Source organism: Protomyctophum bolini (assembly GCF_963924005.1).
Source record: "Protomyctophum bolini genome assembly, chromosome: 9".
Lineage (NCBI taxonomy): Eukaryota > Metazoa > Chordata > Actinopteri > Myctophiformes > Myctophidae > Protomyctophum > Protomyctophum bolini.
In genome coordinates, this window is record NC_137870.1 from 20,984,087 (window position 1) to 21,004,441 (window position 20,355).

The window sequence follows — 20,355 nt, forward strand, 5'->3', positions numbered from 1 at the left end:
CCGGTGACAGAGTGAATGGGGTGCAGTGTGGCCGGTGACAGAGTGAATGGGGTGCAGTGTGGCCGGTGACAGAGTGAATGGGGTGCAGTGTGGCCAGTGACAGAGTGAATGGGGTGCAGTGTGGCCGGTGACAGAGTGAATGGGGTGCAGTGTGGCCGGTGACAGAGTGAATGGGGTGCAGTGTGGCCGGTGACAGAGTGAATGGGGTGCAGTGTGGCCGGTGACAGAGTGAATGGGGTGCAGTGTGGCCGGTGACAGAGTGAATGGGTGCAGTGTGGCCGGTGACAGAGTGAATGGGGTGCAGTGTGGCCGGTGACAGAGTGAATGGGGTGCAGTGTGGCCGGTGACAGAGTGAATGAGGTGCAGTGTGGCCGGTGACAGAGTGAATGGGGTGCAGTGTGGCCGGTGACAGAGTGAATGGGGTGCAGTGTGGCCGGTGACAGAGTGAATGGGGTGCAGTGTGGCCGGTGACAGAGTGAATGGGGTGCAGTGTGGCCGGTGACAGAGTGAATGGGGTGCAGTGTGGCCGGTGACAGGCGTAGACATGAAAAGAATGGCCAGTGGAAGGTATAAAGGGCAACCAGTGTCTCTGCCTCCGCACTCTGCAAGTGCAACGCCAGACAGGAGCAATTATTCCTTCACACTCGAGTGTGTCAGTGGAATCTATTAAGAAGCCATTATTTGAATTGCATTTTTTACCCCATTCCAATCAAGTTAAAAGGGACTTTCAATCCTGGCCCCACTCTGACTGTATGTCCAACAGAGCCAATTAGGACTTATTAATTATTGAAGAACTCCAAATAGGCACTAAATACATAAATGTGTAGAAATTACTCGCTGCAGGCTTAAGAGCTGGCCGTAATCCACCATCCCTATATGGTTATTTATATTGCTGTCATGTAATTGTATGATTAAAATCCTGCCACCATTAGTGCTTAAAACCATCGGATGTGGCATATTTTAACGGTTCATTTACATATGGTAAGCACTTACTGATTTTGAAAAGATCCGCTTCTATAGCGCGAGGGCTCAGCCAGGCCTTTGTGTGTTGCTGCGAATGCCCGAGGGTCTTCCTACATAAGACCAACATTCCCCCAATATTCCCCCCATCCCGTCCCCCTGTTGCTCTCTCCCTCAGCCACTGTTCTGTTGGCAGGTGATAATCGTCCCGTTTGGGGGCTCTTGCCCAGAGTTCATTGCCAGAGACGGCGGGGCGTATTCAGTAAACAAGGAATTAGCATGCAAATGGACTGGGAGGACGAGGGCAGGGCTGGGAGGACGAGGGCAGGGCTGGGAAGGGGAGCGTTGCGGGGCGCAGGTCAGACGCTCCTCAGACTTGATTGGGGAGCTGTCAATCATCCGTGGCCGCGGGGGCAAGGCGGAGAACAAAGAGGAACAAAGATGGCTGACCAAAAAAAAGCTCTCCCTCTCCCCCAAGTTTAAGTCCACTTCCTCTTTGGGGCGTCGGAGCGCCCTGTCATTAATGGTCTGCCAGTCACGTGGCGCGTACGACACTAACTGACGTGGCCGTCCTGCTGTGGAGTGGAAGAACTTCACCTCTGAGACCTCCGTGTCTAAACACTCCAGCACTGCTGCTACGGCGCGCTGGAGCGCCTCACACACTGCTGTCAGGGCACTATCAGTGTGCTGGTAAAAATAAATAAAAGGAAAATAAATAAATAAAAGGGCTGTCCATTCAGCACTTCTCCAAAGCGAGATAATCTTTTTAAAATGGAACCATAATCACGTTTCTTCCAACAAACAACCTCCAGGAGGGGCTTCTTCAGCATGTGTTGTTGTCATGGCTGGTTAGGCGCCATCTTGCTAGCACTCAGGGACGAAAACAAAACCACCCGCTTTCCCTTTCTCTTACTCTCTCTCATGCTCTCTCTCTGTCCCCCCAATCTCCCCCCGGCCAATAGGAGACAGACAAAGATAGACAGAGACACACCAGGGAATGACCCACCCCCCTCTCCCTCTGTGCCACAGATAAAGACACAGACTGTCCCCCAAGAGGGAATGAGAGAGAGACAGAGAGATGGGGTGAAAAGGGCTAGAGAGGAGTGGCAGGGATGGGATAGAGAGAGAGAGAAAGACAGAAAGAGAGAAAGAGAGAGAGGGGGGGGGGGGTGACAGATGCGCAAAAAAGAAGTTGGCAGAGGAGAATTAGGGCAAAAGGGTAGTGAGTGACACAAACAGGCAGTTTGAGTGTGTGTGTGTGTGTGTGTGTGTGTGTGTGTGTGTGTGTGTGTGTGTGCGTGTGTGCGTGTGTGCACGCGTCTGTGGGTGTGTTCGAACGTATTTCCCTTCCCATGTGCCCGTGTGATACAACATTTTTACAAGTTACTCAATAAATCTTTGCATGCATAAAAGATGATGAGTGTGTGTGTGTGTGTGTGTGTGTGTGTGTGTGTGTGTGTGTGTGTGTGTGTGTGTGTGTGCGTGCGTGAATGGTAAAACATTTGATTAAGTTAGTGTTAAAATGTATTTGCATACATATCAAGATGTGCGTGCGTGCGTGTGTGCATGCGTGCGTGCGTGCGTGCGTGCGTGTGGGGGGAGACGTGAAGTGGTGTATTGTTTCAGCAGTAATGCATGTGTGTGTGTGTCAGTAGACAGAGTGTAGGACACGAGGGCAGCCGTTATACTGAGCTAATTAAATCACCACGGGACAAAGATGGATGGCCCCACACACGCACGCACGCACACACACGCAAACACACACACACACACACACACACACACACACACACACACACACACACACACATATATTCCCATGGGGACCTCCTGCTGCGCTGATCTGTGTGATATGCATCATAATCTTGCTGTCGGGTGGAAACCTCACATGTCCAAAACTGTTACTTTTCAGGATTCAAATGCCAACAATAGTAGATCTACAAGCTCAAAACATTTTATTTTAACTACTTTTGTGTGACATTGTAGCATGGCGAAGTAGGGCATTAATTTGTGGAAAAAAAACACAATTAGTAATCTGGAGATAAGAGGTTTCTGCACGACCAGAATGATAATCATCTGCCTTCATCCTCTCCCTCCCCTTCTCTTTTTCTCACCCTCCCTCTCTCTCTCTTTTCAGGTAAGCCAGTGATGATTATCACAGAGTACATGGAGAATGGATCACTGGATGCATTCCTGAGGGTCAGTGATGCGTTTCCTGTGTGTTTTTGTTTGTGTGTGTGTGCGTAGGTGTAGACTGTAATGTTGATCCCATTCCCATCTGATCAGAGCCGTGTTATCCCCAAGAAATCACCCAACGACACAATGAGGATTACAGCATTTATTTATTTTTGCTAGCGATTCTCTTCGTTTCCTGTTGGAAACAGACATTAAGCCGTTCACACGCATTCTTTCACCGAGATCCAGAAAGGGATTTGTGTGATAAACGTAGTGTTTCATCTTTTGTTTGGTTCGGTATTTGATGTAACACAGTGATTAGGTAAATGCTTGATGCTGTTAAGATGCTGGTTAAGCTATAGCTTCTATAGTTGAGTAGTTAAAGTAAGTAAGTAGTTAAACATGAATATGAACAGTGTTTACAAGCATTCAAATATTTCCTAAAACCAACAAGTTGATGCCAATCTGTCAACAGATACACAGTTGGCAAATAACCCATCTCCACAGTTTTTCTTACTCTCATCCTTTAAAAACAATGATTTTACAATGGACATTTAGCAAAAGCTGCTATATGTAACACAAGAGTAAGCAGGTGCAGCAGGGGTTTTCAACATATTTTGACAAAAAATAAAGTTCCTACCTTGAGCCGTCTTCTACTTGACTTTCTCACTGGGCTGCCTTCTTCTCACTCAGCCTTGGATGTTTAGTACTCCACACAACATTGGGATGTAGTGCAGTGAGGGATTTAGGGCAGGCTCTAGGGTCCATAAAGAAAGTGTAAGAAAGAAAGTGAGCCACATACTGTACCTAATTACAGACACACACTCCAAAATATTTAAAGATATAAAACTCTGCATCCTAAGCTCAATCCCATGACTGTAGCGTATACCGGTACAGTAAATGTATTTATTCACTCAGTGAATTAGCTAAATTATGTTAAGCCAAGCATGCGTTCACTTGAAATGAAGAATATCTGTCCAACCGAGGCATTTTCTGTCCTTGTTGTTTACTCTTGTTTGATTACTCTTGTTTACTCTGTAGAAGAATGACGGGCGCTTCACGGTGATCCAGCTGGTTGGCATCCTGCGTGGCATCGCCTCGGGTATGAAGTACCTGTCAGACATGAGCTATGTCCACCGAGACCTGGCGGCCAGAAACATCCTGGTCAACAGCAACCTGGTGTGTAAGGTGTCCGACTTCGGCATGTCCCGCGTCCTGGAGGACGACCCGGAAGCTGCCTACACTACTAGAGTAAGTGTGTTGTGTCTCGGATGGACGGATTAATAGTATAGACGTGATTGGTTATTGCATGTTTGGGGATCAGTGTGACGTGATTGTTATTGGGCTTAGAACTCTATACAGTAAAATGCCCAGTGTTAGTTTTAACTGCACAATCTCAATCAATTGAGGATTAAGTGTGTGTGTGTGTGTGTGTGTGTGTGTGTGTGTGTGTGTGTGTGTGTGTGTGTGTGACGGCGCGTGCCTCTGTGTGCCTGTATGTGTCAACGTGTCAGTTTGCTCCCCTTTCATTAATTCCCTGTCGCCGTGTCCTCCAGGGAGGGAAGATTCCCATTCGCTGGACGGCTCCAGAGGCCATCGCCTACAGGAAGTTCACCTCGGCCAGTGACGTGTGGAGTTATGGCATCGTCATGTGGGAAGTGATGTCATACGGCGAGCGGCCATATTGGGACATGAGTAACCAGGATGTAAGTCGGTCACAGTAGTTCACAAACTAGCACACTTCTTCATCGTCCTCTTCCAGTCCGTTCGACTGTTCTGACTAGACTTACTCTTGCATGATTTAGTGTGTGAAGTGGAAAAAAACTGCTGAAAGTACAGTTACAGACTATTGGGTTTAACCCATTTTGGGCGGGAACCCCTTTTGGTGTTAGCATTATGTTACGCTTTAGCTATTGGAAAATAGCAGATCTAGGTCTGCTATTTTTGAAAGAACGACTGACATAGAAACATAGCTTTTTCAGAAAACTGTCAGGATGTAGAAGACATTTTTAGAATCTGATCTCAGGTCAGAATGGCTTAAGTGGTTAGTAGATGAACACTCTCCCTCTCTCTCTAGGTGATCAAGGCCATCGACGAGGGCTACCGGCTGCCCCCACCCATGGACTGCCCCGTGGCGCTGCACCAGCTGATGCTGGACTGCTGGCAGAGGGAGCGCGCTGACCGGCCCAAGTTCGGACAGATCGTCAACATGCTGGACAAGCTGATCCGCAACCCCAACAGCCTGAAGAGGACCGGAGGAGAGACCGCCGTTCGGTAAGGAAGACGCCAATGTGTGTGACGGACAGAACAATACTCAAGCCTATAGCCAGTTTGCGTGAAAAAGGAGAGGACTTGGGTCAAGTTGAAGAAAGCATTCATGCATATGGATGCACTTGTGTAATGCACATGCAGACAAACACCCCAGCTCACATCATACACAAATAGGTAGGCACACATGTGCACACACATATACACACAGATGCACGTGTGTGTGTGTGTGTGTGTGTGTGTGTGTGTGTGTGTGTGTGCACACCCAAATACCTACTCTCATCGGTATTTACATTCCCCATTAAGTGTTACCCTCTTGCGGTGTACAGTTTATTGTAACACAAACACCGCTCCATAATGGGGTCCTGCGGTGAGCGGCCTTAATGGCATCGTACGCTGTGGAATGCACACGCTCTAACAGAGTGGAGAAATTACGACGCAACGCAGAGTTGAAAACAAACACGACCTTGCGGCTCCGACACCATTACTTCCCAGCAGCTAGACGCGTTAAAAGGACGACCTGTGTGTGTGTATTTACAGACTACACGCAGGCCAGCGGGAGTCTGTTTTAGTTTAACAAGCATGCAAGCACGGGCATGCATGTGTGCACACACACACACACACACACACACACACACACACACACACACGGGCACATACATTCACCTAATGGGATACAGAGAGCGAGAAGGTCCATGTGGAGTAATTAGCGGGACTGAATCCTATAAATGTTGCTTTTACAGGTATGTGAGGATAAGGGGACTTAATAAGTTGTATGCGTGACTGAGTGTGTGTGTGTGTGTGTGTGTGTGTCCCATATCTTGCAAGTATGATCGAACCCTACAAACCCTCCCGCTCACTCAGATCAGCCAACGCAGGGAAGCTGGAAGTACCCTCACTAAAAACGCCGGGACAACGCTCCACACGTCCCAAACTCTTCTCCCTTCTGGCTCCAAAACTGTGGAATGCACTTCCCATTGCAGTCAGAACTGCAGCATCACTCCCAATCTTCCGCCGTAGTCTGAAAACCCACCTTTTCAGACTCCATCATGGCCCATAGCACTTACCCCACCCCCCTAGATAGCAATTCTAGTAGTCATAGCACGTCATAGTACATATGTGTAGCATAGTAGTATAGATGTATAGCTTATATGTATAGTTTCATTATAGATATTCCACTGTTACTTTCTTAGCTACGCATGTTTCATGATAAATGTCTTTATGTGATGTATTCCCATGCTTTTGTTCTTGCTTAATGTAAGTCGCTCTGGATTAAGAGCGTCTGCTAAATGCCTAAATTGTAAATTGTAAATTGTGTGTGTGTGTGTACTTGTATTACTATACTTGTGAGGGTGCAAGTGTCCCACACTAGAAGAATTAGCTTGGGGTTAGGTTAGGATAAAATCACTGATTCTTTACTTGGTGGGTGCCGATGTCTTGCACCGAATATATGTTGCTGTATAGCTATACAAACATATGTTTTACTCTGGCTTTATAGCTGGGGCATTCCTATTTTGTTTTTCTACCATTATTTTTTTATGTCCTCACAACACAAGTATAGTATCTGAACGTGTGTGTGTGTGTGTGTGTGTGCGCGTGCGTGCGCAAGTGTGTGAGCCTGACGTGCATGGAAAGGGGTCACTGCACAGCACTGTTCCATACACTAGTGAGGATCACTTATTATAGTTTGACATCCAGCTCTCCACAGCTAACCACTAGAAACTTCCACCATGTCATTCAGCAGCACACATCAAAAGTACATACGTACGTACTAGTGCTCGAAACCAATTTGTAGCTATCTTAAATTATGGAGGTAGAACGAGAGTGAGTCGGGGGAGAGATATGAGAGAGAGAGAGAGAGAGAGAGAGAGAGAGAGAGAGAGAGAGAGAAAACTATTGCAAATAGAGGGATTTAGAGGGAAAGGGAGAGAGATCAAGCGAGACTTATTGGAGCGGGACGAGATGGCCAGTGCCTCACCTCAGACTAGCCGGCCCTGTGTAAATGTTTAATGGCTGCCAATGCCGTCCCAGCTCTAGGCACAAAGGAGGAGAGTGGAAAAGGGAAAGGAAAAACAGTGTAATTCAGTCGGCATGAGGCACAGTGTGTACCAGCGGCTATCTGAACAAGAGAGAGCGTGCTGCTGTGGCGCGCGGTGGAGTTCACTGGAGTGTGTGCCGTGTGGATCCTGTTTTCTCTTCAAATAAGACCAAACGAACTGTGTCGGTGACACTGAGGGAAGGAACTGCTGTTTGACTTGGCACGGATTCCAGTAGGACAAATACGGAGGGGACACGAGGGAGGGCTGAGTCTGACAAACCTGCTGATCCCATCATGGGGGAGCTCACAGTGAAAGAGAAATTAAATAGAGAGAGATGGTAAAGTGATGGCGAGAAATGGACCGTTTCATGGCTGTGGTAATTCTTTGTGTCATGATGGCCTTCTGGTATGTGATGGATCAGAGCAGGAAGACTACAGCTCCCAGAAGGCCCGGGGGCATGTTGTCTCCCCCCTGTTTTAATTAGTCAGTGTTGGGTAGGATTCCTACATGGATTGGATCAGGATCATTTATTCTGTGCCAAAGACCCTCAAACTGCCTATGATTGATAATATGATTGATAATCTAACTGGTAGACCACATTTATGTATTCTGTATATTAAATGTATGTATAGTATATATATTATGAAATAATACATCTTTAAAATTATATAAAAAAAATAAGAAGAAAAAAGTATACATATTTCATGTGCCATAACTCTCTTCTCCTCCTCTCTCCATCTTTCTCCTCGCCTACCATCCGTCTCTCTTCCTCTCCTCTCCCTCCCACCACCAGGCCCAGCACCACCCTACTGGAGCCGGTGAGCCCCGAGGCGTCCTCAGCCGTGGGATCTGTGGAGGACTGGCTGCAGGCCATCGGCATGGAGAGATACAGTGACAACTTCACCGCTGGAGGATACACCACCCCAGAGGCCGTCGTGCAGATGACACAGGAGTGAGTCTGAGGGGGGCTGGGGGGTGCATGAGAGAGGGGAGGGGGGGCTGAGAGAGGGGAGGGGGGGGGGCTGAGAGAGGGGGGGGGGCTGAGAGAGGGGGGGGGGGCTGGGGGGTGCATGAGAGAGGGGAGGGGGGGGGGGGGCTGGGGGGTGCATGAGAGAGGAGAGGGGGGGCTGGGGGGGTGCATGAGAGAGGGGAGGGGGGGGGGGGGCTGGGGGGTGCATGAGAGAGGAGAGGGGGGGCTGGGGGGGTGCATGAGAGAGGAGAGGGGGGGCTGGGGGGGTGCATGAGAGAGGAGAGGGGGGGCTGGGGGGGTGCATGAGAGAGCGGAGGGGGGGGGGGTGCATGAGAGAGGAGAGGGGGGGGGCTGGGGGGTGCAAGAGAGAGGGGGAAAGTGTAAAATAATCAGATGGACGCAGGGAGAAGGAAATTGTGGAGAGCAAGAGTAGGACCGTTGCTGGCGTTTTATAAATAAATACAGTGTATTTTACTCGCCACTCTTGTGGATGTGTATTTATAATTATATATTCGTTATACTGTAAATATATACAGTATATTGTATATATATATACACAGTATATAATATGTATTACATATATATACACAGCATATATAAACACAGACACGCACGCAAAAACATATCATGTCCCTTATAACTGTCAGTTTGTCATAACGTTGTCGTGTTTCTCTCTAACATAGCCTAATAAGCCTATACTGCATGACTAGTGGCTAAAGTATAATTCATAATTCATAGCACGGCAGTGAATAACTCAAACAGAAAATACTTTCAAGCTATGCTGTGCACCGAAATATAAACGAGGCCATAGGACTGATGTGTTGTTTTTGAGAGGATTCGCTGCTGGAGCTGTGAAGCAGTTGGGCCAGCGTCCACGCAGGCTGTGAAAGCCATCATGATGTGGAACAAGGTTTTGTTATTGTTGACGCTGGTCCTAATGGCTCTCTCCCCCTCTCTCTCTCTCTCTCTCTCTCTGCTGTACCTTTCAGGGACATGGCGCGCATCGGCATCTCCTCTGCCGCGCACCAGAGCAAGATCCTGACCAACGTCCAGGGAATGCTGTCCCAGATGCAACAAATGCAAGGCAGAATGGTTCCCGTCTGAGAGATCTAGCATAGCTATAAAAGATATTATTATTATTATTATTAAAAAACAAAAAACAAACAGCTTCTTTTCATACAGAAAAAAACAACACAAAAGATTAAATATAAAAACAAAAAAACCATGAAAAACAAACAAACAAGAGACAAATAAACTATGAAGAAATAGTTTACCTCATCCATGCACTTTAAATTGGATCTAAAAGAAAAAAAGAAGAAGAAAAAAGTGGTGAAAAATGGCACTTTTTTAGCAGATCTTTACCTTGCCCTTTTGGTGGAGAATGGGATAATTCTGTCCGCGGTGTTTCGAAGTTGATGGACGGACGTACGGACGGACAGACAGACAGAATAGTGCTTCCGAGAGGCCAATCTGGAGTGCCTTCGACCGGTCTGGAAGGAAGAATTGCGAAGGAGGGGCAGTACCTCTCTTCGCTCCCTGGGCAGAGTGTCGTTTCTGGAACATTTGTCTCCTGGAATAAATCCGCAGAGCAGACTTTTTTTATTTCCTGTGACTGTGTTTTATTGTACATGAATTGTTGTGTGGGACGTCTTCTCTCTCTGCTGGACCTGTCTGATATCTGACGAACAAAATGGAGGATCCGAGGACCCCCACATAAACAGAGGTTGGGGGGGCAGAGGGGGGTCTGCGCAGGAATGGACTTACCTCGAGGAGGCCCTGCTTTTTTTGTTCCATTATGTACTTGTTTGGTCCTGTGTATATTGTTGCCCTCAGGACGTTGCCAAGAATGTCTTTGATTTTCTGTAGGTGCATTCCCATGCCCTAGACTCCGCTCTCCCACCCCCAACATGCTGGATTTCGATTCCCCGTACCCCTGTGTGGGTCAGACTGTTCCTCACCACTTCTAATGGACAGCCTTTTGGGTCAGTTGGCTACTGGGAATTGGCTTCCTTAAAGTGGCTGTGAAAGGGAAGGATTGCTTGGGACAAAACGACAAGATGGAGTAATAACTAAGCATCATCCTCACCATCATCATCATCACCATCATCTTCATCAGCATGCGGATAAGCAAGATAATTCCTGCTGGATATTATTCAAGCTGTCATCATGGTAAGAATTCATGTTAAATGTTAGAGTGTACATAAAATGTATGTATGACAGAATCAACGTAGGACATTATAAATGCTTATGGCAGGAACATGAAGACGAGATTGGCAGCTCCAACACACTCCAGGTTCTCTTGAGACGAGAAATGCATTATAGATGCTCTTATATTTGTAGGACCCTCACATTGATTATAACCATCCAAGTGTCCATAAGCTCTATTACTAATTAGAACAGCTCTCTCACTACTCGCTCTCTCGCTCTGTTGCACTTTCTTTCTCTCTGTGCTGAGTAGGAGCTCGATGGCCTCTCGGCACCAGAGCTGTGTGTTAATTAACAAGCGGGTTGCGCCACCTGAGGCAGAGAGAGCAGATCAATAGACGCTGCTCTGTGATCAGTCACAGGCCTTGACGCCGCTGGCATGTTGATGAGAAGGATTCATCAGCTACTGACTCGCATAGTGAGGCGCAACACGCGGCCCAAACGAGAGTGGCATAGTTCTCAACGACTTTCCTGGAACGGAAAGAAGGGCTTTCTGGATTTGGGAGGGGGTTGGGGCTTGTGGGGGATTCAGATATGCTGATGTCATGTATGCACACTGACGCTGTTTTGCATTTAGCAGCAGATGAGGAGATTTTTCCCTTTAAGGTTGAAGGATACTCTTGGTTAGGATTGGACGTCAGGCAGAAATTGTTTACGTTCTAAAACCATTGCGACTGAGTGTGGCCTCACTTTTATTTTCTCCTTTTCTCTCATTTCTTCTCTCTCTCTCTCTCTCTCGTTCCCCACAGCTGCTGCCATCCATTACAAACAGGATCCCTCGCTCGTTCCCCATGACCAGAACCTCCCCACCCCCCCTCCACCACCCTCCACTCTCGGGTCTGTTTTTCCCCTTTCTCTCCTTGGAGTCTCCTCGAGATGAGAAATCCACCACTGCGTCTGCCACCGTGCCACGTTATACCTGACAGACTGGCCATTCGCACTCTGCAGCCAATCCAGTGACTTACTGCAAACACTATGAATGAATTAACAACCTACAAAAAAAGAGAGAAAAGATAACACTAAAAAGAATGTAATATAATCTAGAGGCCCAGCTCCAGTGGATAATGTACTTGTATTTTTTGGAGAAATTTGTTTTATTTTGTGTCGTTTTATATTTTTTGTTTGCATGTACAGTAATGAGCGTTTGATTTGGCCGCTAATGTATGTTGAGTATGATCGACATGTGGGCGACTGTGTGTGTGCGTGTGTGTGTGTGTGTGTGTGTGTGTGTGTGTGTGTGTGTGTGTGTGTGTGCTTGTGCGACGTGTGCGTGCGTGCGTCCGTGCGTGCGTCTGTACTGTATGACTGACAGTATCTTGAAAGTACTATCAATATTTGTGTCTGTTTTCATGCCACTGTGGAGATGGAGATTATGGACTTATTTTTGAGACATTTGATAAGAGAAAAAAAAATGAGTTTGCTTTTGTGGCGTCAGAAACCATGTGAGGTGTTATTGCTTCCGTTGTGCAAGCTCTACTCGACAACAGCAATCATTTAAAACAGCTTTCTGGAGCGCACCACATTTCCTGCTTTGCCTCGCGCAGTGAGCTGCCGTAGGACACACGGACAGTGTGGCGACAGCACTCCTGCCCTTACAGACAGACTGATGGACAGCACTCCTGCTTTTACAGACTGATGGACAGAGGGACAGACAGCCAATGACGATGGATTCTCTGAGCTAAAAAAATAGGCACATTGGGTGCAACCGTCTTTCTGCATCGGGATGTACAGGGGTATTTTAAAAGGACGCACCAATGTACACTATACAGAAGATCATGAGCTGGGAAAAGTGAGTTTTATCATCATGGATATTATTTTTTGTTTCTTCCAGTAAACATCACACAGCGGACAGCTTTCAACCAATGGACTGTACTCTTCTCTTAGCTTTTTTGTTTTTAAAATCCTTATCTGAATGTTTTTGAACTCCTTTGTGAAGCTTCACACAATACAAGAAACACCTCCGTCCTTAATCCCGGCTTTTTTTTTTCTTTTGGTGGTGCATTGTTTTAGGGTTGTTATCTGTAGAAAAAAGGACCTGTTGTGGAATTATGCAAGAAATGTTGGGAAAGAGAAGGAAAGCAGAATGTACTGTAAAATACTTTTTTCCTTTAGTTCAACGAAATAATGAAGAAAAAAAACCCTAACAGTTAATGTTGGTCATTGTATGCCTTCTGATGCCATATGATCTAGCCATGTAGATCTAACATTCTCTCAATTATTGCTTTGTCTTTTTTTTTCATCTTTTGTCTGTTTTTTGTTGAGGAATTCTAGGTACATGTAACTTATGTCATTTATTTATGGCCTTTTATATCTAGTTTGTAAAATGATAGCCTAAAATGAAGAAATGATGGGGTGCCGAAGTGCATTCTTATTAAAGTAGAAACCATATGAATTGTTGTCTCTTCTGGTTGTTTGAGTACATGTGTGCACTGTGTGATCACCCACACATAGATGCACGCATAGGCTAGTGCAGAGAGGCCATCAGAATTTCAATCAATTATCATCACTGTGTCTACAAAGGAGAGCTAATTACATGGCTATTATGCATTGATTACCGCATTGATGTGACTCAGTAATGGAGAAGGACAAGGACAGCACATCAAGCAGTTACTTGGCTTAGTTCTGTCTCTTTGTGACATACACACGCTCATAACATACTAACACATATATGCACACAGAAAGCCCTCGTCAGTTGGCAGCCCATCCACATGTAGTATATGTTTTATGTAGATCAGCAGGCGGCGGTCCTTTGGCACGGTGTGTGTGTGTGTGTGTGTGTGTGTGTGTGTGTTTGTGTGTGTGTGTGTGTGTGTGTGTGTGTGTTTGTGCGTGTGCATGCGTGAGTGTGTATGTTTAATCAGAACAACATCTGTTTCCTGCACTCATTTCCAGCGGCAATAAACCTCATATTGTCCTGAGTCTTTGATAGGGGCCCGCAGAGGGGGAGGGGTGAAAGGGGCCATTTTTAGAACAGAGCTAAGGTGGCTCTGAGCCAAATAGTGTTTTACACGTTTCCTGAAACGTATGTTTTCTCATGCCAATAAAGCCCTTTGAATTGAATTGAATTGAATTGAAATTGCATGAGTGTGCAGGTTCAGCGCACACGCGCAATTGCGATGTATGGATAAATGAAATGATTAAGCAGGCAACATTGAGAAGCATGCAACATGCTCGCACACGCGCAATTGCGATGTATGGATAAATGAAATGATTAAGCACGCAACATTGAGAAGCATGCAACATGCTGTGTGATTACCTGTTTGGGTTTGTTTTGCGCGACTGGCTCGCAAATGTTTGGAGGCACGTGTGTATTGAGAAAGTGCGCTGCGTTTTCTTCGTGGCATATTGTGTTTTTGGGGGGGTGATGGCAGAGTATATTTTGTCGGTGGAGTGAGTAGCCTACAGCCCTACAGTGCAGTCAGAGAGTAGTTCACAGGTCACACACAGGAGCAGTGAAAGGTGGCAGTGTAGAGTAGGCACGACATTGAGGGGATAGAAACCATCCCGGTCGCGTGGTTCATCTAACGCGTGTGTCACTGTGAAGGACTGGCCCCATTAAGTGAACGTAGTTGGCGACACAGGAGCAGTGAAAGGGGCCTTCGGATGGCAGTGTAGAGTAGGCACGACATTGAGGGGTAGAAAAGAAACCATCCCGGTCGCGTGGTTGATCTAACGTGTGTGTCACTGTGAAGGACTGGCCCCATGAAGTGAACGTAGTTGGCGTAGTAGACGCCAACATGACGATTTTGACGTAGGCTGTTGAGGTTGAGCAAGAATAGCGTGTTTCAGAAAAGTAATATTTAAACAGTAAATAAGACATTTTTGGCGAATGCAATGTAGTCTATATGTTTTGTGGGAGTGTGCAGGTTTTATTTTGCATAGAGAGATGTGTGGTGGAAGTGTGGTTTGGTCGGAGATAGAGCACGAATGAACGGCCATGTGCTCATGTACCCCCTGTCTATTAGGTCAGAAAAGTAATATTTAAACAGTAAATAAGACATTTTTGGCGAATGCAATGTAGTCTATATGTTTTGTGGGAGTGTGCAGGTTTTATTTTGCATAGAGAGATGTGTGGTGGAAGTGTGGTTTGGTCGGAGATAGAGCACGAATGAACGGCCATGTGCTCATGTACCCCCTGTCTATTAGGTCAGAAAAGTAATATTTAAACAGTAAATAAGACATTTTTGGCGAATGCAATGTAGTCTATATGTTTTGTGGGAGTGTGCAGGTTTTATTTTGCATAGAGAGATGTGTGGTGGAAGTGTGGTTTGGTCGGAGATAGAGCACGAATGAACGGCCATGTGCTCATGTACCCCCTGTCTATTAGGGTAGCAGGATAAAATGTAGGAAACAAAAAAGTGATATTTCTTCTTGACCCATAAAAATCTCTCCGCTGCGCAAAAATGGGTCCACACTCCACACCCACTGTTTGGGAAACACTGGCATAGAAACTTAGAAAGACCCCAGAGGGAGAGGGAGGGAGAGAGTTTCTGAGTGAGCGATAATTTTTCTGAGTGAGCGATAATTCCAGACAGGGAGAATAGCATATTTATACAGTCAAATCCACACAGTGTTAATTTAACTGGTCAGATGGAAATCAGAGGTTGGCTGTCTGCAGGACTTAGGGAAGAAAAGGAATGGAAGTCATGTTGAAAGTTCAGGTAGTGGCCATGTTTCGACTGGAACGCTGCCTCGATCCTCAGCGCGGCTGCAAGGAAACCCACCGCAGCCCAGCCCAGCGCAGCCCAGAGCCCCTGTCAGTGTTTGGGCCTTTAGTCCTGTTCTCTCAGGAACAGGGTTCCAAGGAAACCGTCTCCCATGTATTAAAGTCCATTATTCTTTTTCATCGGCACAAAGCTACAACGCAGATGGCGGAAAAGCAAAGTGCCAATGCTGGGATGGTTGTTAAATATGTCTGGCACTGATGAGGGGCGACATAATCGTATTTATTTTCACAAGGGTATTCATCTGTCGCTTTATATGTGGGTTTGGTGGATTTTTTTCCTTTTTTTCTTTTGCAGGAATGAGTTATTTACAGAAGCGGTCAATTTTTATGTTTTGGGAATCATTCAAGGCCTGTTCGAGACTCGTTGGGAAATCGATTGCCATGAACCCACCAATGGTTCTAGTCAAACAAAGGGAGGAAATTAAAGCCATGTTAACAGAGAACGATCTGACAACACCACCTCTTTTTTTTCTCTCTCTCACACACACACACACACACACACACACACACACACACACACACACACACACACACACACACACACACACACACACACACACATACACACACACACGTCCCACAACCTTTTGTCAAGCAATCTAATTACGAAACCTTCAGATGAAGTGCGGGCCCCTCAAGCTGGCTTAACCCCCCACCACACCATACTGTCATTTTGTCCATTTTGATTGATTGGCTCCCACTGTGACATAAGTCCAATTCCCTGATCTGGAGCGATAAACCCCCTTTCCTTCTCTGTGCCAATCATAAAGGGGCGTCACCCCCACAGATCGACGCTGCGATTAACTGTTTTTTGTGTTGCTGCTCAGAAGTGCATCCTCGAGTCACGTCCACACAATATCATAATCCACAGTCCAAACGCTTCAGCTGTAATCCTCATTGGCTTCAGCCAACAGGAGACTAAAGAGTTTTCTTCTCCACATTCTCTAGTAGATTGTTGCTGTTCCAGCATTGTGGTGAAAGACGATTCCAGAGGCAGGCTACCAGACTGGCTGTTACGACGCACAGGAAAATATCCCATCGACCAGCGGGGAGGAAAACATATAGGGAGAGAGTGGAGGAAGATAACCGGTTGAAAGTCAGTGGGGATAAAAAAGCATGGAAGACCTTCTCAAGCTGTCTCAATCTGAGCGTATCGATCGTGAGGCTTCCAGGGTAGTCTTGACCTCCTTGGAGTGTTGATGGACAGCTTACAGAAATAACTGTGAAAGGACATAAATGACAGGGAAGTGTGAGGCAATGACAGCATGCATCAAAAATGTGTCCTGTCTGAAAACGTTGAGCTCACTCCAGTCATCCTGACACAGTTTTTGTCCAAACAACAGTCAGACAGGCAGAATTATTTTCCCAATCATTAATCTTCAGTGTGTGATGAAAATGAATTGGAATATGAGAAACTAAACTAATAAGAAAAGAAAGCTAAAAACCAGTTGAAAAGAGGCCAAATAAAAAGGAGATGAATCAAGTATGTATGACAGATAGAGAGATGAGAGTTTCAGAAACCTTGTGGAAACAGCATCAGTCATTTTTTTGTTTTATAGGTAATTGGCCTAACATACTTATTAGGGAATACACACACATTGGGAATATAGTGAACAAATTCATACAAACTGCAGCTGACCTTCCTTTATACTGTCTGGAAGAGAGAGGCAACTTGTAAAACCTATTAAGGAAAAAGGAACAAATATACAAACGTTTTTTTCCCGCTGACGCCATCAAATAACCACTTACAATCAGTCAATTATGGGAGGGTCTCTGCCTGCCTTTTCAATGCCTTAATCTCCTTACATTCTTCTATTATGACACTCACGTTCGACTGCTTTAATTGTGGTCCGACAGGCTGGAGGCCAAGTTCTGTGCGTCGGGGAGGGATGGAAGAACGGAGGAGTGGAGCACAAGGTCAGGGCGTTAGAGACGCAGCGGAGCTTCTCTGTTTATGAATCCTCTGTTCGTCACCTCGTAAAACACGGCCGCCTTCAAACAAGTCACAGCCTCAACATCTGTCTTCAGAGCTCCCCTGATGAGGCTAGCAGGAATCCCCACATTCACCCAAGATCATGTTGTCTACATCTAGCTAACTTCAAATGTTCAATGATTTATTTCCTTGTAGAACAGAACACCGCAGGGTTCCCAGAGTTAAATGAATACTCTTGCTTGTGTAGTCCTGTGTCTGATAAATAATTGTCTGTAACAACTTAGAGGCTGCAGAAACTTTAAATTAGGGGTTTCCCCACAACCTTTCCAGCTTGAGAGAAATTTGGTGCCTCACACCAACTCAACTCAAACATACATTATGAATTAGTCACTTAAGCGCTTCTTCGAAAATGGTGAAAACAGGCAACCGACAAGCTCGCAATGTGTCATGTTGCATTTTTTCTTTTGAAACACACGTCCCTATGATTGGGAAACACTACCTTCAAGTGGTCTGTAAATCTCTGTCCACCTGGCATTGTGTAGGAGCATAATCCTTAGTGATTGTCCAGTGTGTTGTCGTGGAGCTTTATCAGCCCCAGCAGACTAATCTTAGCTCCGGGCCAAAGGGTCCCTGGCGGGTGGCGAGGTCAGCTACTTGACCACTCAATGGCTCCTTATCCAGAGGCAGTGGACACACTGCTGGTCCCACCTGATATCCTGACCTGTGACCCTGACACACACACACACACACACACACACACACACACACACACACACGCACACGCACACGCACACACACACACACACACACACACACACACACACACACACACACACACACACACACACACACACACACACAATCTCCATAGCACACCACTTTCTCCAGTCTCTGGTATTTGTCCATCTCCCTTGTCTTTCTATACCTTGGCACAAGGTGCTTGGGAAAGTATGTTGCATGCGTGTGTGTCTGTATGTGTGACGTGTGTGTGTGTGTGTGTGTGTGTACTTGTGTGCATTAAGCAGGTGTGGGTGTGTGTGTGTGTGTATGCGCGTGTACGTGCATGCATGTAAGCGTGTGTGCTGTGGGGGTAGGGTCGACAGGGTGATGTGGATTAGTTCGCAATCTGGACCAGTAAGACTAGGGTTAATCAAGTCAACCCCACACCCCCCCATCCCCCAACCACCCACCTCTCTTCCTCCACCTCCATCCCTGTGCAATGTCCTGATGGAGAAGCAACACTCCATCAGCTTCAAGCTACGCTTGCTTATCAGAGAAAACAGGGTTCCAATCCCCCTGATCACTGTCTGCTAGACAGACACAGAGTCAGACAGACAGAGATAGAGGCAGAGCAGGGTGGCCACAGACACAAAGACTGCCTGGGAATAAAAGTATTGAGAACTGAGCTCATAAGAAAAGGAAAAAAAAGAAAGACAGCGAGAATAAAGGGATAGAGCGCCTTGTAGAAGAAGAGGCTAGGTGACAGGGGAGCGGGCAGCACGTGATTCAATCTGAGCGCTCGGCTATCAGCCCCTGAAACACTCGTTACACTTCACTTCGTTTCTTTTTTTGAAAGAAGTTTTAGATCCCAAAGAATACAGAGAAAAAGAAAGACAGAGAATGAGAGTGAAAGAGAAAGCATGCACCTCGGCCGACACCGCATAGCCATCCATCATGGAATGGTTTGGGAGTGATGCTGAGAGAATGGAGAATAGATTGAGGGAGACAGAGAGACTGGCTCAGTTCAATGCAGCTATATGGAACAATAAGTTTCCTATCACTGCTTACATATGTGTGCAGGTGCTGGCTAAAACATATGAGCTTCAGCAAGTGCACACAGTCACACATGCATGTACACAACACGCACGCACACACACACAAATCACACATGCATGTGCACAGATGCAAAGAAACACAAACAACTGTCCCCTTTAGCACTGAGCGTTCTATACTACAGGAACACAGCACATATTGATGAAGTCAGCGCTTGGTCACAATGAGGTTAGCATTAGGATAATTGAATCCAATGGTTTATGCTTGGGTAGCCCTGTTTGAACTCATGACACTACCCCTACAGTCCATTAAAGTAGCCATAAAAGACCAATAGAGAACATCGGCAGAATACTCAACAAGCAGGAGAAGCCTGGGCTCTACCTGGGAACAGAAGGACACAAAATCATTTTCAGCCTGCGGTTCATTTAGCGCTAGCACTCAGAAGTTTCTAAATCACGTTACATCCAATTAGACTATATCGTTTACCTCTCCATGTCTCCCTGAATTAACTGAATTCAGATGGCTGCAAGTCAACGTAGGATGTTTATTTTTGACCCGGCTCTCCTCGGGGTCCTTGCGGATGTCTGCATTGGCTGCTATCTTACCATATAGGTAGACAGGGGGTCTCTGGGGAATTGCATTAGCTATTGCTATGGCAACCAGAGGCATGTCCCTCATTATTGTGCCTATTAAACTGGGTCAAGGAACTCATTTTAAAACCAGGATGTCAATGTTTTCTCATCATCCCATAACTGAGTTTTGTCACAGAAATGTCATTAAGTGATTAATAGAAAGAAAATTGTTAAAACAACAAATCTGAATATCAAGTCATGATGCTAAAAACGTCATACTATACTATATTGTGAAAAATACATAATAATTAATACAAAAAAGTTAATTCACCCTTTTAATGAAACTATTCACCATGAAACTGTAAAACACCACACTACACTACGTAAGGGATAATGTATGGCTTGGTGGTCATTGTTGATAGATAAATCACAGACAGGGTGATTTATCTATCAGAGCGGTCTGTTATCCAGAAATATCACATCTTCGGCGATTGACCAATCAGAATCAAGCATTCAACCAAGAATTGACATACTATAATGTCGGAAAACAATTCTATCATATGTCTATCAAATGTTATCAAGTCCTATCCTACATGTCAATGCACAATGTAGGCCTACATAATAGTCTGTGAGGGATGCGTATGTGAGTGGGAGACATGCTCCTCATCCTGGAGTTCCTTGTACAGTAAGTAGAGAGAATGGAAGGAAGCAGAAAGCCATCTGGAGAAGATATA

General features: G+C 45.9%; 1 protein-coding gene across 2 annotated transcripts in view; it reads left to right on the forward strand.

Moving 5' to 3' along the window:
- The window catches only part of LOC308321651 (ephrin type-A receptor 4), a 57,877-nt gene extending 44,868 nt beyond the window's left edge, over positions 1-13,009 (forward strand). For both annotated transcript variants that reach the window (XM_080772665.1, XM_080772666.1), the window contains exons 12-18: positions 3,098-3,159; positions 4,177-4,386; positions 4,692-4,841; positions 5,213-5,409; positions 8,236-8,394; positions 9,402-10,581; positions 11,367-13,009. In XM_080772665.1, the coding sequence (XP_080628791.1) occupies positions 3,098-3,159; positions 4,177-4,386; positions 4,692-4,841; positions 5,213-5,409; positions 8,236-8,394; positions 9,402-9,516 (893 nt within the window). In that variant the 3' untranslated portion in view covers positions 9,517-10,581; positions 11,367-13,009. The remainder of the gene's footprint in view (positions 1-3,097; positions 3,160-4,176; positions 4,387-4,691; positions 4,842-5,212; positions 5,410-8,235; positions 8,395-9,401; positions 10,582-11,366) is intronic.
- Positions 13,010-20,355: the final 7,346 nt, after the last annotated feature.